The sequence below is a fragment of the Mytilus trossulus genome, chromosome 4 (assembly GCF_036588685.1).
Source record: "Mytilus trossulus isolate FHL-02 chromosome 4, PNRI_Mtr1.1.1.hap1, whole genome shotgun sequence".
In the NCBI taxonomy this organism is placed as follows: Eukaryota; Metazoa; Mollusca; class Bivalvia; order Mytilida; family Mytilidae; genus Mytilus; species Mytilus trossulus.
The window spans coordinates 9,614,352-9,630,619 of NC_086376.1; the positions used below are offsets into that span (position 1 = coordinate 9,614,352).

General features: G+C 32.4%; 1 protein-coding gene across 1 annotated transcript in view; it reads left to right on the forward strand.

Moving 5' to 3' along the window:
* The first annotated feature begins 4,802 nt into the window (after positions 1-4,802).
* The window catches only part of LOC134714443 (dynein axonemal assembly factor 9-like), a 78,981-nt gene continuing 67,515 nt past the window's right edge, over positions 4,803-16,268 (forward strand). The window contains exons 1-5 of the mRNA XM_063575685.1: positions 4,803-4,925; positions 9,622-9,701; positions 9,997-10,087; positions 10,597-10,625; positions 12,747-12,871. Coding sequence (XP_063431755.1) covers positions 4,849-4,925; positions 9,622-9,701; positions 9,997-10,087; positions 10,597-10,625; positions 12,747-12,871 — 402 coding nt within the window. The 5' untranslated portion in view covers positions 4,803-4,848. The remainder of the gene's footprint in view (positions 4,926-9,621; positions 9,702-9,996; positions 10,088-10,596; positions 10,626-12,746; positions 12,872-16,268) is intronic.

Consider the following 16,268-nt stretch of genomic DNA (forward strand, 5'->3'; position numbering starts at 1 on the left):
AGGTAGTTTTTGAGGAAGTTGAAGTCCAATCAACTTGAAACTAAGTGCTAATGTTCTTTATGATATGGTGCGGGAATTTCTCGTTACATTGAGGACCTGTTGGTGACCTTCTGCTGTTGTTTTTTTTATATGGTCGGGTTGTTGTCTCTTTGACACATTCCTCATTTCCATTCTCAATTTTATTTCTAATTTAATGCTAAATTAGAAATTTAACTCCATTTTTACGATCCACTTAAGATCACTGACCATAGAAAATGATAGTGCTGATGGGGCATCCGGCGTGTACTATGGAAACATTCTTATTTTTATTATCTTACAAACTGCTAGAGGTGGAGATTCATACAATCTGAAATTTTCAAAATGAGGATTTCTATAAGAATTGATTCAATTTAATGACGATGTTTCCAATTTACTTGTATCTTGAAAATTATGACGGAAATTATTAACTTTTTTTTTCTGTGTAGGCTTCTTCCTAAATTTACGTCATTATTTGGAGAATATTGATGTATTTATAAATGGAAGAATTTTTTATTTCGCCAAGTTTAAATTGGTGACGATTTAGAAATTGACATACTGTGTAGACACCTATCTATTGTTAAGAACTACTCCATATGTTGCCCTCTATATGTACTTATAGTTGTTTTTGTGGTTTATTTGCTGTCTTATTGACGTACATCGCCTACAGTTTTAGTTCCGTTTCATGGTCACATGGTGTAATTGAGATATGATATCATATCTGAAAGGGTCAATAACTATGCGTATGTGTATATATATACACTTTAAAGTTTTTGGTCTTTTGGAAAATGTTGTTTGTGCTGTTTTTAGACCCTTCTACAACGAAATTTGTTTTACATGCACAAGGTTTTTATCCAACGCCCAACGCAATCATAGGTTTGAACGTAGTTTTCAATTTAGACTCGTATATATAATATATATATATATGCCTTCTGATCTATGACTATTTTGTAGGAGGGAGTTAAAGATTGAAAAGTAAATCATTTTTTTTCTGTTTTCTTAATATTTCAAATCATCAGGTACATCATCGGCTTTCTTCTTTCTTAGTTGTAATTTGTGTTACCATCCAAAGCTATCATCAATGGCGGATTCAGAGGGGGGCGTAAAGCAGGGGCGGATGCAGGAATTTTCGAAAGGGGGGGGCTAACCCAGGGCAAAGGGGGGTGCAAAACAGATGTCCCGATACAAATGCATTGATCGGCAAAAATAAAGGGGGCTGCGCACCCCCGGAACCCCCCTCTGGATCCGCCACTGTAGAGGGCGTACGCCCCCCCCCCCCTTTTGCTCGGATTTTCGCTGATATTTGTTGATTGTCAAAGTCATGTGTTTTGCTATGGTGGAGTTGACCAGTGCGTTGAAAAAACGTCACTCGGTCATTTTGAAATTCAAATTACAGTAACACATTGCTTAGGCTGAGGATGTCATGACAATCATGAAACCTTCAAAGCGACAAAGGATAGAGCAAGAACGTATTTACTTCTATTTCACTATTCCACCAAACAGAAAGTAAAAGTAAAGACCCTATAGACTATTACACTCTCATGAAAAAAAAATCCACCATATTATTTACCTACGAACACATTTTTAACCCCAAAATGCCCAGCCTATTTTATAAATAACAAAGTTGAATAATGATCCCCAGTCATTATGTATAAGCTCTAGAAAGATTTCAAGTCTCAGGTACGAACCAATTGATTTGAGGTGGCAGTGAGATATTTGAGAGAGAAAAAAAATGACTCTGAATCTTGCCTTAAACAAAACCCAGTTCTGGCCGTATCTGGATTGAAAACAATTGAATAGTCTTGTCCACATTTTTGCTATTAGAATCTAAAATTTCCAAAAGATTATTAGCATTAAATAAACATGATGAATAAAACGGGCGTATTTTTTTTTTGTGGCCGGGGTTTGCATGTCTGACCGGAATGTCTGTTTTGCCGGACTTTTACATTGAATACTTTTTTCAAGACCAGACTGTAACCTGCCTGCTGGGTGTGGCCTTTATGTCTTCATTTGACGACCGTCATTCATAAATTCGTTGTCATTTCAGACTCTTTCGTAGCCTTTGGACAATTTGGAACCCCTCACTTCCCTTAGTTTTGTTGGGTGAAACATATCAACCAAACATTTGGATAAAAACTGCATGTTTGTCTTTTTAACTGGTGTCGGTCGTAAATTTCATCGAATAGCCCGGCGTATATCTTGTTTACAACAAGAAATCTGTGAGGTTATGATTACTTAACCTGCAACAAACCGGCATGAATTTCCATGTCTGTTCACAAAGTCCCACATCAAATATATCAGTACATAGCTGTGTATCCATACTATCATTATATGATAGACAATTAATAGGGAGAATACAGCATCAAAAATGTCCAACCCTTACACTTTACAGCAACTATAAAATATACATAGCCCACGCCAGGAACCGTTTAAATAGTATACAAATTACACTTATTTTATGTTTTTTAGCCCCGCTCGGCGAACTTTAAAACCTTCGCCCCCCCCCCCCCCCTCCTTTCTAAAATCCTGGATCCGCCCCTGATCATATAAGTGCTACTAAACCGCATGCCTATAGTTTGATAAGTTTGGTGTAGTTTTGCAAATTGTGATGTCTAGATACATGGTCCCAAGGGCTTGTGTGAGCTTTTGCTATCACTTGACGTTTGTTGTCGTTGTGCATCATAGCCGTCCGTTGGACATAACTTTTACAGAAATATTCTCCTCAGAAACTACTGCATGGGCCAAATGAAAGTAAGCTTGGTCGCATTTATCCTTAGGGTATTTTTTTTAAATGCGTCCGATGATCCCGTTTGCCAAACATCATGACGGACAAGGCTTTCCATATTGAACATAGGCCTTAATGCAAGTACTGAATACTGATCATCTTGTAAATTGTTGCTGATGCAAAAATCTGACAAAAGAAAACATATTCCAAATGTCAAGATCTACCAATTATTTAGTAAGACCAAAAGTATCAGATGACTCCTAAGAAGTTATTGTCCTTAAATCACGATTTTCACCATCATTTATTACATATAGCATTTTTGATGTTTTTTATTGCAGAAAATTTAGTAGATTAGATGAATACTGCATGTAGCAAAATTGATCAGCAGGACAAGAATACAAATAATTCAGAATGGCCAAAATCGACAGTCAAATCCTTATAAGAGATTTTGCCCCTAAAAGATAGTCTTTCCCCGACATTGGAATACGTTTGTACTGTACATATAAAAATGTACGAGTACTAGGAAAGGTACAGAGACGGTTGGCAGTTGCAAGTTATGTGTGCAACCGACATCTCGACACAAACAGTTTGTCTGAGATGTTAGAGTAAGACACCATGAATTGGAAACATTACAGAACGTCGACCAAGAACATGGCTAATAATGTTTCGTGACAAAATTGTTAATCAAGATATTGACATCCCATCGCAAAATGTATTACAGCATAGGGTTCAGCATAGTCAGTCTACTATTATAAGATTCAGCATACCGTGAATGGGTATATATATACTCCTATACAGATAAATTCAATGCAATAAAGACAACTATATACATAATTGTCAAAACATTAAGACTGGAACAAATTTACCTCTGGCATTTATTACAATACTACCTAAGAAACCCGAAGTCAATGGTGAACACACTCACGATGTGCTCCTTGAAAATTATGCCGCAGCAACAACCGAAATAAATAGGCATAGTTTCATTATCTTCAACAACAAAAATAAAGAAAACAAATCAGTGTTATATAAAAAAAAATGAAATAAGAAATGGCCGAATAGGTCAAAAGTGTCAATGTCAACTTGGCAATTTGTAAAAGTGAATATGAAAATGGCACAAGATAATGAAAATAAGTATTGTCATTTATACAAATCACCAATAAAATCATTTTCAGCAGAAAACCGTGCTATATGGAGCAATCATTTAGATTAATTTTAAATAAAGGGGTATGTTTTTTTGTTCTAGTTATCAATCAAAATTGTTAAGTCAAATTTAAACTCTAGAAGGTATGGGAGAAATTTGGATGCAGACATACTTTTTTCCCTCTGCTTGATTCTTTCCCCCTCAATTTTAAAATCAAAAGAGTAGATATCATCAGTTTTAAGAAGAAAAAAAAACATACCCCTTCGGTAACTCTCTCGCGTTTTGAAGTTCAATGATCGTTCCCTAAACATTTCCTATCTGAAGTTCTTATTTTATTTAAGATAAAAACTTTAAGTAGAACATTCGTCCTGCACATGAATGAAATATTTGCCACTGGACGTTTAATTTAGCAACCAACAATCAATGAAGAACATAGTCTGGGTAAGTAAGCGTCTTCCTCATTTGATTCATTATTATGCATGCTCTTGTCCCGAATATGCGTCAAATCATTTGTCACTGGAGGCTGACCAATATTGTCAACAAGCCCATCATAAAAACACCAGCTCCTTGATAGTTTGATGAAGTTTTTTCTTGAAATTATTGTAAATATGTTTAGTTTTAATTTGTTTCCCTAGTATGTGCCTTCTTGTAATCTTCAACATATTGAAGTTAAGAAGTATTATGTAGATAGATAGATAGCGGTACTCCTATACCGGAGGAAATCTTGTAAAATAGAAGATACCGCTTACATCATTAAAAAAAACACAACAACAGTATGATTTTGAAATTCTAACAAAAGCACGGTCATGAAATCACAAAATTTAATAAGAGCAGTTGAAATAAATAAATTATTTTGCCTTGTAAATCGAATCAAACAATTTTATTTTACTTTATTTTGCATATTATAAGCGGTCCCTAAGAGAATGTTTTACAATGGCGACTGAAAGTTGAGACTGAACGCAGTAAAATGACCTCAAGAACTCGAAAGCGTCCATCTTCTGCAAGACGCAACATTCAGATAGAAACATTCTCTCCATTTGTTAGGTAGCTACTTTGCACCAAAATCAGAATAACAATAAAGTGCATGTTCTTAAATTTAAATTGATAAATTGTACTGTTGAAACACAGGCACTCTTCTCAGAATTTTTTTTCCCTATATACCTTATTATAACACAAGGTACTTAACTTGCATTTTAGAAAAATGTTGGGTGGTGACGAAGTTCCGTTATATGCCGCTTTATATGCTGTTAATCCCACTAAAGCTTGTTTTATCGTAAATCTAAATTGATTTATCTGTACAATAGGGCTCTTCACGGTTAGTTCGGCCATGTTGGATAGGGGGCAGATTTTTTAGAAAGAGGTAGAAATAGTATGAAAGTATGGGAAATACTATGTGTGTTTCCAAGCAACTGCTCTGTTTCTATGATGTTTTCCCGTATTTTTGCCCCCTATCCAATATGGCCGAACTAACCGTGAAGAGCCCTATGGTGTATAACATGCCTACTTTTATTGTCGGAATCATCCGTAGCAATCCTACCAAAGTATGTCAATCGTTATAATTTTGCAAACCGCTGAAGAATTGGCAATAAACGCGTCATGCTCCTTGTATATCTAGGTTTCCGATTGGTCAATTCTATGGCATGGGAAAGTCTAAATGATTCTCGGAGTTATCTGATCTTGTTTCATTTCATACGTTAAGTCAAGAGAGAGTCTGAAAGACATTGACGTCATGGGAAAATTTGTAACTTATTAGACATACCACAAACAACACTTGTTAGATTGTTTTCACTGTATATCATACAATTTTACTAACTGTATGATGAGTTCTATTCATACAAAAACTAACAGGTTTTTTTCAAACGATTTTTATAATAAATCATTTACTGCGGCCGTTTATTGCCAATTCTTCAGCGGTTTGCAAAATTATTACGATTGACATACTTTGGTAGGATTTCTACGGATGATTCCGACAACAAATGTAGGCATGATATACACCATTGTATAGATAAATCAATTTAGATTTATGTTAAAACAAGCTTTAGTGGGATTAACAGCCTATAAAGCGGCATATAACGGAACTTCGTCACCACCCAACATTTTTCTAAAATGCAAGTTAAGTACCTTGTGTTACAATAAGGTATATAGGAATTTTTTTTCTGAGACAAGTGCCTGTGTGTTGAAAAGTAAAATTTGGGAAAAAAATGTGAAGATTGAATTATAGGTTAAGGATGGTAGTAGGTGGTATCATACAAATTCTGGGGGAAATAGGAGTCAAATAAAAACTTCTCGTCAAAAATAATGTGTGCTTTCACTCATTTTTCTATAATGCAAAATTCCTAATACGAAATATTTTTTTTTTAATTTAAAATTCCACTCAATTTCCAGTATTTTTTTTGGTCACTATAGCCTTCAACAATAAGCAAAACCCATACCCTATAATCAACTATGAAAGGCACTGAATTGACAAAAATATAACAATTCTCCAAAAAAAAACTAACAGCCTGATTTATGTCATGTACATGTATGTGCAAAGAAAATTATCACAAATATATGATACATGTATATATACAGCAATTAACAACAACCACTATATTGTGAGGACTTGGGACAGGCACATACAGAATGTGGTAGAATTAAACTAGTTTGTTGGTTTCAAACCCTCCCCCTGTAATGGCTTTGACTGGTGTAGCAGCACAACATAAGAGCAAACTAGTAAAAAGGACTTAATTATTCATTAGATCAAAGCAAAGCAGAAAAAAACATCTAGCAAAAACACAGACTAACCTGAGGTGGCAGGGCATTTATACATCCTTGGTAGTTAACAAAGAAGGTACCAAGCACAGTTAATTTGAAACCAATAACAACTTATAAAAAAATCATGCATTTAAGACTAAAATATCAATCAGTACGGGTACAAGTCAAATCGGAATCTGGTCAAATCGGCACCTGGTTAAATCGGCACCTGGTGAAATCGGCACCTGGTGAAATCGGCATCCAAAAATATTTGATATTATATATGTATAAAATTTAACTATAAATAATTCTAAAATGTATAAATTCATGATCTAATTTGGGGTTTGGATTTTATCATGCATTACATCATTAAAAAGCATCAAGCAGTTAGAAAACATAGGTTAATTATTTAAAGTTTCCCCAACATTCTATGACTGATGTTTTGATAAATTATGTTTGTGGTTTTAACTCAACAGCAGAATGTTAAAGGTATTTATTAATTTTTTATTCTTCAAAAACTTCATAAGAAACAAAGAAGCCCTTTCACAAGATAATGTTTAACAATGAGACAATTAGAAGCAATAAAATGGAAAACTATGAGTCCCTTTCAATAATTAACTTTCATGCAAAATAAATAGCAATTCAAGGTGTTTTTTCAGGAGAGTTTAAACAGCATTAAACCAACAATCCTGCAAAATGTTCAACTGTTAAAAAGTGCATAAAAAATATCCAGTACCGTACCTCATATATCATTGCAAGGATTTGTATAGTGAGAACTAAAATACGCATTTAGTTAGAGAAAAATATATATACATCAACTCCAAAAAATGTGAATAAAATTAAGTGAATATTTCTGGACAACCCCTTCCTTATTTTTACTGTTTTTGGGGAAAGACGGCTTCAAGCCGTCAATCCCCTATGGGGTTGACCAGAGTGACACTTCCTCACATCATTCATTTTGTTTTTATACATAATATAGTGTGGAAAACCCCCCAACAAATCTTACTTAGATTGAAGAGAAGGAGACCCAGAAATGAATAGTTTGACTTTAAACACTTTTTTACACATTTCCCTTCTGTTTCTCACGAAATTATTGTATCTTGAACTCTCCTTTACACTATTTACGTTTATTTTACAATCCGGAAAAATTAGTATGACGAGATATTCTAAATATATCCAACCTACATTGTATTTTATAGTGACGTCATTCTTGGAAGAAGCAGGGATATCCTTCACCAGTTCACTGATTATTTAAATCATTCTCAGAGATCATGCACTAATTACAAATGTGTATTTGTTAAATCTAAACATAATATTATTTACTGTAGATGATTTAAACATCAACATGCAATACTTTATTTGTAGGTCAATAACTTTCAAAATAAACAAAGATCGTGGGGTTACATGAGACAGGGGAAAGAAACGATTTTATTACTTTTTCGGGTCTCACTAATTAGAGACAAAAAGCGACAAGAAGCGTCAAGAATACTATTCAGTGACAAGAAAAAAATATTCTTCTTATCGCTTCTTGTCGCTAAAATTCTTTTTGTCGCTAATTAGTGAGACCACTTTTTTCTGTAAAAATTCTGAGAATCTTCCTCCAATTCAGGAGCACCTCAATTGATGAGTAATTATCCACTAAAATAAAAGTTAATGTTTTTAAACACTTCAAATGTGACATTTCATTGGATTAGTAGTCTTCTATTAAAACTAAATTTTTGTGTACCTACATTATCATTGTAATGGTTAAAAAAAATAATAAAACTTTGCATTTTGTAGTTTAAACATATTTATTATTTACAAATATTTCAAAATTAAGATTTGGAAACAAGCTTCACACAGGTTACATCACTCATATTGTTTTTTTATTAGTACCTGTTTCCCTGTGATGAGAGTTGTAACTCGGAACTTTAACAATGGAAATTTAAAACTGAATAGATTTTTCAGTCCACACTTTCTAAAGAAAAAACTTAAAAATCAAAGAGTACTGTCACTAAAAATGGAAAATGGCCCTAGCCTGCAGTTCAGTGGTACACAATCAAGATTTCCAAAAATATTGTAGTTGTTGTGAAATGACAGAATTCAGTTGTTTTAGATAATTAGCTATCAACTTTAATCAAATGTTTAGATTTAGAAGATGCAAATCTCTTCCATCGGTCCAAATTGAATCCTAAACTAAGGAAATGAAATTACATAAAACAATAATTGATTTCAATATTGTCAACCTTTCTACTTGTTCTAGCTGTTCTCTTTTTCATTCTTCATATGAAAACTATCAAAAGATACCCCCCTTTCCAAAAACATAATTAAATAGAAACAAGGGCCGTCTTTCCCCTTAGAGCTATTCAGCTCTTTGATTGCTGAAATTACTATTAAAATATGTATAATAATCAAATCTAACATGGGTGCCGAATTGACTATATGAAGTGCCGATTTTACCAGGTGCCAATTTGACTAGGGGCCGATTTGACTATACTGAGTGCCAATTTGACCAGGTGCCGATTTGACTAGAATTCAATCAGTACACATCCAACATCTCATGGATAAAGAATAAACATGTCATTCAGTCTTGAGAAAAAATGACCTTTAATACATGTATGTAAACAATGCCAAGATACAGATCTCTACAGATTGTAGAGACAGGAACATGATGAATGTGCAGATTTAGATGAAAATAATATTTAGTTTGACCTTAATTTAATGAACTTTATTTGTAAGATGAGTGAAAATTTTGTCTCAAAAGGACTGCAATAACTGGAATTAGATGTTTAGATATTAGATACATATATTTGATAATTTTTCATTTGTTTCAAATTCATACTACATGTAACAGACTAAATGACTAATGTCCCTTAGTATTGTAACCTGTTAATCAGTTTTAGAAATTAACATGATTAATTGAGAATGCAACATAGAAAAAAATGTTTAAATGGTGTAGTTTAATAAAGTCAGTGCAAAACGTTTGGCTGAAGCACACTAATTTCTACACATAAATGATATTTTTCAGTGGAGGAAGATTGAGACTAGTACAGAGTCAACTACACAACAGGAGTACTGATGATGCTGATGCTATATTATGTATAAGTGGTAAGATACATGTACATGATGTAGTTAAACAGACATTTTGGATGTTTACTTTTTATTAGCTGTTATAGATATACATTTAAATATATATACTTAAGTTATAATGTTATGATTTAAGTTGAAAACTCTTGATCATTTCATCTGAAACACTGAATTTGTATAAACAAAATTTTTAATTGCAAACAAGGAAAAAGTGAATATTGAATTGCCAGGTTTTTGCACAGTGAGTAATTCTGGAGTGTAGGAACATCTTGTTATTATTTTATTTTGCATTTAATGTTTTTTAATTTACTTTAAGGCATTGATAGCAGATACAATGAAGGAACTACAGAGCTCTTCAATTATCTTCTCTTTGGATTTTTTGAACTACGAAAGAAAGAACTGGAAAAGTATGAGCTTCATTCATAGAGAATTAAATAGTTGCTTACTCTAGTCTATCCTTAGAAAAGTTTTAAATAACTAAGTTTATCTATAAATTTATTGCATCATAAGCTGATCAAACAGTCTACTATGAAATAAACACCAAAGATTGATCGAACGGCATTTGTCTGAAAAACTTATACAAGAGCATGACAAAGAGTAAACATTTGATCAAAGGGAAAAGAACAAGATAATAATATGTGTTCAGAAAGCATCAGTAGGTTGGACTAATCCAAGAATCCATATATGGAAAAAAAAACTTGTGACCAAGCAACACCGAAAGTTCACTCATGCACTTTAAAGTTTACGTTCACACATTTGTGAGATACTCTTTAAAAAATCTCTCAATATTTAAGTTCTTGGATTAGTTATTCTATGAATAACAGTTGAAAATGTAATAACATATATTGCATGATATTAATGCTTTTTAGTAACATGTGTGAATATTTTACTTATTGATCTGGTCTATATATTACAGGTCAGGATTTGAAGAGGAGATTATAGATGGTAAATTAATTTTCAAGATTGAACTTATTATTGTACATGTATATTCTTCTTGTTCAGTTACTGGAGTATTATTTCAATGAAACATGTTTATTATGATTTTCATTAATTTGTTAAAAAAATAATCTGTTAGAAAATGTAGTGAATATTTTACAATGAGTTATATGCTCAGTTGGAATTCAGTTTAGTTTAAGAGGAATAGATCCACCAAATTTCAACAAAGTAATGAATTGAATTTGAGACTATGTTAGGACACTGTATATCATGATATTTTGGTATTTGTACTTGTACAGCAACATTAAGTTGTGATTATTTATTAATAAAAGAATATTTTATAATACATGTATATATCCTTAAGGTACAAAAAAGTCGATGTGTTTGTTGGACATTCACACATGCATATGAAAAATGCCAATACATGTTGTACATAAACATGTACTTTAACTTAGATAATTTTGAACCCTTGATGGTTTGACCACATGTTCCTCATTGATTTAAGTTACAAATGTCAGCTTTAAGAGGAGTTCAGAATAATCAAAAGTATGAAAATAGGTGGACATGTTACATGTTACAGTGAGATGAAAGTCTCAAATCATTAACTTTTGTTATATTTATTGTACTTGATTCAAATACATTTTCTTGAATAAATAAAAATTAGTATAGATTCCCTGTGCATTATACAATCATAAAATGGTCTTAACCCTTTCCTCCATAATGACGACTTTTGACTCCACCTCCCTTACTCCACAATGACGCCTGTGTAGTACCTCAGTTGAAACACTTTTGACTACAAAGTTTCTGCAGTTGACTTAATAGAATTTGTATCCAATTTGAAAAGAAATATCATAGGAATATCAGACATAAATTTATTTGATGAAATAGATGTTTTTCTCAATGCCTTAATACTTTAAAGCATATGTTCAGCATTTTTGTCGAGCCTTCGACTTTAGTCGAAAAAGCGAGACTAAGCGATCCTACATTCCGTCGTCGTCAGCGGCGTCCACAAATATTCACTCTGTGGTTAAAGTTTTTGAAATTTTAATAACTTTCTTAAACTATACTGGATTTCTACCAAACTTGGACAGAAGCTTGTTTATGATTATAAGATAGTATCCAGAAGTAAATTTTGTAAAAATAAAATTCCATTTTTTCAATATTTTACTTGTAAATGGACTTAGTTTTTTCTGCGGGGAAACATTATATTCACTCTGTGGTTAAAGTTTAAAATTTTTTAATAACTTTCTTAAACTATCCTGGGTTTGAACCAAACTTGGACAGAAGCTTGTTTATGATCATAAGATAGTATCCAGAAGTAAATTTTATAAAAAAAACTTAATCCATTTTTTCCATATTTTACATTTGAATGGAGTCAATGGACTTAGTTTTTCTGCGGGGAAACATAACATTCACTCTGTGGTTAAAGTTTTTAAAATTTAATAACTTTCTTAAACTATCCTGGGTTTGTACCAAAATTGGACAGAAGCTTATTTATGATCATAAGATAATATCCAGAAGTAAATTTTGTTAAAAAATAAATCCATTTTTTCCATAATTTACATTTGAATGGACTTAGTTTTTCTTCCAGTTAACATTACATACGTGTAAAGTCTGCAGTTAAAGTTTTTAAAGCATTTATTAGATTCATAAACTATGCTGGATTTTTACCAAATTTGGACAAAAGATTCTTACAATCAAAAGATTGTATCAAGAGGAATATTTTTATTGATTTTTTTCCTCATTTTTGTTATGCCTGCCATTTACAGCAAAAGTAGGCGAGACACTGGGTTCCGCGGAACCCTTACAAATTTTATTGAAAAAAATCCTATGTGAATCAAGTATGCAAAAAAAAAAATTCAATGGAGGAAAGGGTTAACCTGTTATCTAAGATGTTAAAAAGCAAACAATGTGGATTCATTTATGTTCATGGGTTCTTATTGAAGTTTTGAAGAAAAGAAAATTTTGGATAATACACTGAAGGTACAAAAATAAGAGTGGAAATGGGAGATACTATTTAGTTTGTAGGCATAAATAGGTCTTTCTGTTAATAAGATTTTTGTTATCAGAGAAATACATTAATATTTTGTATTGAGCGATTTTAACTGTTTGACTAATTTTCTGTTTTAGATATTATTATCCTGATCAAGAGGAACGAAGTACATGTGTACTGTAATCCAATCAACTACCATTATTTATTGCCCTATGTTAGTCACTGGAGAAATATCAGATTTCACTGTATGACAGATACAGAGGTGAGTTCTAAGGGAAAATATCAGATTTCACTGTATGACGAATTCAGAGGTAAGTTCTAAGGGAAAATATCAGATTTCACTGTATGACGGATTCAGAGGTAAGTTCTAAGGGAAAATATCAGATTTCACTGTATGTTGGATTCAGAGATAAGTTGTAAGGAAAAATATCAGATTTCACTGTATGACAGAATTAGAGTTGATTTCTATAAAAGCAGAAATATAAGATATTCAATTGTGAGTTTTTAGGAGAGATATCAGATTTCACTGTATGCCAGATTCAGATGTGAATTCTAATGAGAAGTATGAGATTTCACAGAATGATAGATTCATAAGTGAGTTTCCAGGCGAGTAGCTGCTTTACGCAAAAAATCATTTGCTTGCACATGTTTTTCACAAACAAAAAAAATTCAAAAAAATAATCCTGAAATTGAATTTCGGATAGTCTTTAGTCTTTCCGGATTATCGTGTCTGGCGGTGTCTGTACTTGCAACTACAATCACGACACAAAGTTTAACCCCGGTAGAAATAAAAATAAAAATGAAGAAGCTAGATTTTTATTTTAGCAAGAAGGCAGCGGATAACGAAAGCCAAAACGTTTTATCTAATTCGCCCAGCAAAGATGTAAATGAGCCATGTACATCGTTTTCACAAGACATTACTGCAAAAAAATAACATTGTTTGACCCACCTGTTACCTAGTCTTTATCTTCCTCCTCTAGCAGGAGCTTCGCTTCTATAGCGTAATTCAAATTTGCACCCTTATTTGCACCCTAACCCTTACACACGGGGCACTCATAAAATCAGTATACGTAGTTATTATAATTTATAACAGTAACATATATACAGCATGCGGACTAATCCATCACCATGTAAACGTAGTTAACTATATATATTACACAGTCCAATCGTTCATAGCAGGATCACTATTATATCTCCATATAACATAGGGTTAACAATCTATAATTAAAACACTCCTGCCCTCGCAATAGCATTTACTGTTCAAACACTGTTCTTGTTATCTTTAAAATCTAAAAAACATCACTGTTCATTTGGTAAGCAATTATTCCATATAAAACACCCAAATAAAATATTTAAAATCTAAAACCACTTGATATTTTACAAGCCTTGGATACAAGTTTTCAATTCAAACACTATCCATCTCTCAATATTGCAGAATAAATCCTGACACAATCCAGTAAATGCGAATCAAATTTACTCAGACATTAAAAGCAAACATTTGTGATATAGTTTGTAACACAGACCTCTGGTTAATGTCTCTATACGGACCTGTTCCTTGTAGGTAAGAAAATGATATGATGTACAGTCTATAATTAGATGTAAAAGATTCTCCTTGTCATCAAATAGTTCTTGAATTAGCAAAGGTGGCTTATTACAATCTACGAGAAGAGATTTCAGCTCTTGCATAAAGCGATTTCTTATGCTTGACAGTTTTTCACATTTAAGTATAAAGTGAGTCATATCTTCTGGTTCAATGTTACATAATGGACAGATTGCTGAGATACAGTTTTTTGAAAATCTAGACCTCTGATACTGAAGAATCATTATTCCGGTGGCAATTTTAACTTTAATTGCAGCCATATTAACGGAGTACGGGTCAGTCCCACTGCTTTTCCAAATATTATGCACAGTTCCTATGTTGGAATCATTAAAATTAATATATTTCAAGAATGACTTTTCTTTAGCTTCCTTCTTTAAATTTTGTAAAAAATGATTATTTATACAGTTATTCACAAGTCTATTCCAGCTTATTTTTGATGGTGGATTCTCAATGATATCATAAGGCGATGGCAATCCATAAATTACAGTTAAATTGTGTAGTTTTGTAAACCAACTTCCAGATTTTTCATCTTTCATAGCCAATTGTCTAAAAGCAATTTCTCTTTCAACAGACTTATCATTTCTAATTATATTTCCAAATGTTTTCAGAATTTTCTTATGAATTTCTCCCTCTATAGGAATACGCCCTAATAATAGTAAAGTTGCAGCTATTGATGTGCGTTTATGCAAGTGCTGAATTTGCTTTAATAATTGTCTAAAGAATAGTTCCATCTTTTGTATATCTGTATTTGAGAGCGATATGACATCTAAACCATATAGAAGTATAGGTATAACATATATTTGAATCAAGTGTACAGAAACTTTTGGATTTACTCCATTCAAACCGTGTAACCCAGCACCCATAAGAGAGTATACAGTTTTCCTTGCAGTAGTAATACGCTTGTTCACAACTTCTTTAACCCCAGCATTTTTAGTTATATTTCTATCTATTCCAAGGTGAACTGCAGATTCAGAAAGTGTTACTGATTTTCCATTCAATGACCAAGATTTTGGCAATTTATTGTTATATACTAATATAGTAGATTTTTGCTCACTGAGTAGATATCTCAATTTGTTTGCATGATCTGCCTGCACATTTAACATTGTTTGTAATTCATATGGATCTGTTGAGATTAAAGCAACATCGTCAGCTACTGTTGGGATACCACAATAAATGGGTCCAATACATGCTCCTAATTGATTTCTTTCAAAAGTTTGTAAAAGTGAATTTATAAAAAATTTATAGGCTGTCGGTGACCAGATACCACCTTGTCGTACACCTTGTTGTTCCTCTATTGAGTTTGAAAGCAACCCTTTCCATTTAATTTTTGATTTAAGATTTTCATACCATCTTTTAAAGAATAACCAATTGTCCCCTGTTAATCCAAACTTGTGCATTTCTCTCATCAGGCCAAGATGCCACACAATGTCAAAAGCTTTCCTTGCATCCATTAAAGCCACATATAGTGGTGATTTTGTCTTAATTGCTTGAATTATAAGTTCAGTTAAAATTAAAGCAGCAATAATAGGCATTTCTCCAGAGGTAAATCCTTTTTGTAGTTTATTTTGGTTTTTAATTACAGAGTTTTTATTTTGAGATAAATGAGCTTTCTCAACAACTTTTCCAACTGTACTTGTGATAGTTATTTTCCGATATGAGTTGGATCAATTTTTGGTTTTCCATTTTTCAAAACAGGACAGGCTATCCCACCTTTTAATGAAGTTGGAATATGTAAATGTTTAAAAATAGCATTTATAAGAAAAGTCATTATAGTTATCATAATAGGTCCACCATATTTCAAATGTTCAGCTGCTATATTTTCTTCATCAGCAGATTTATTATTTTTCATAGATGCTAAAATACTTTTCATTTCAACTTCTGTTACAGGTGAAATATTTTCTATCTTATTTTCAGTAAAAGGTTTTGTTAAATGTTTTATATCATTTTCAACTAGACTAAAGTGTTCTTTATCAAAATTTTCAGAATCCATAGGAGATGCCAAATCTTGAAAGTAATCCATCCATGCATCACGAATCAAGTTATTGTTATTTAAAGAGAT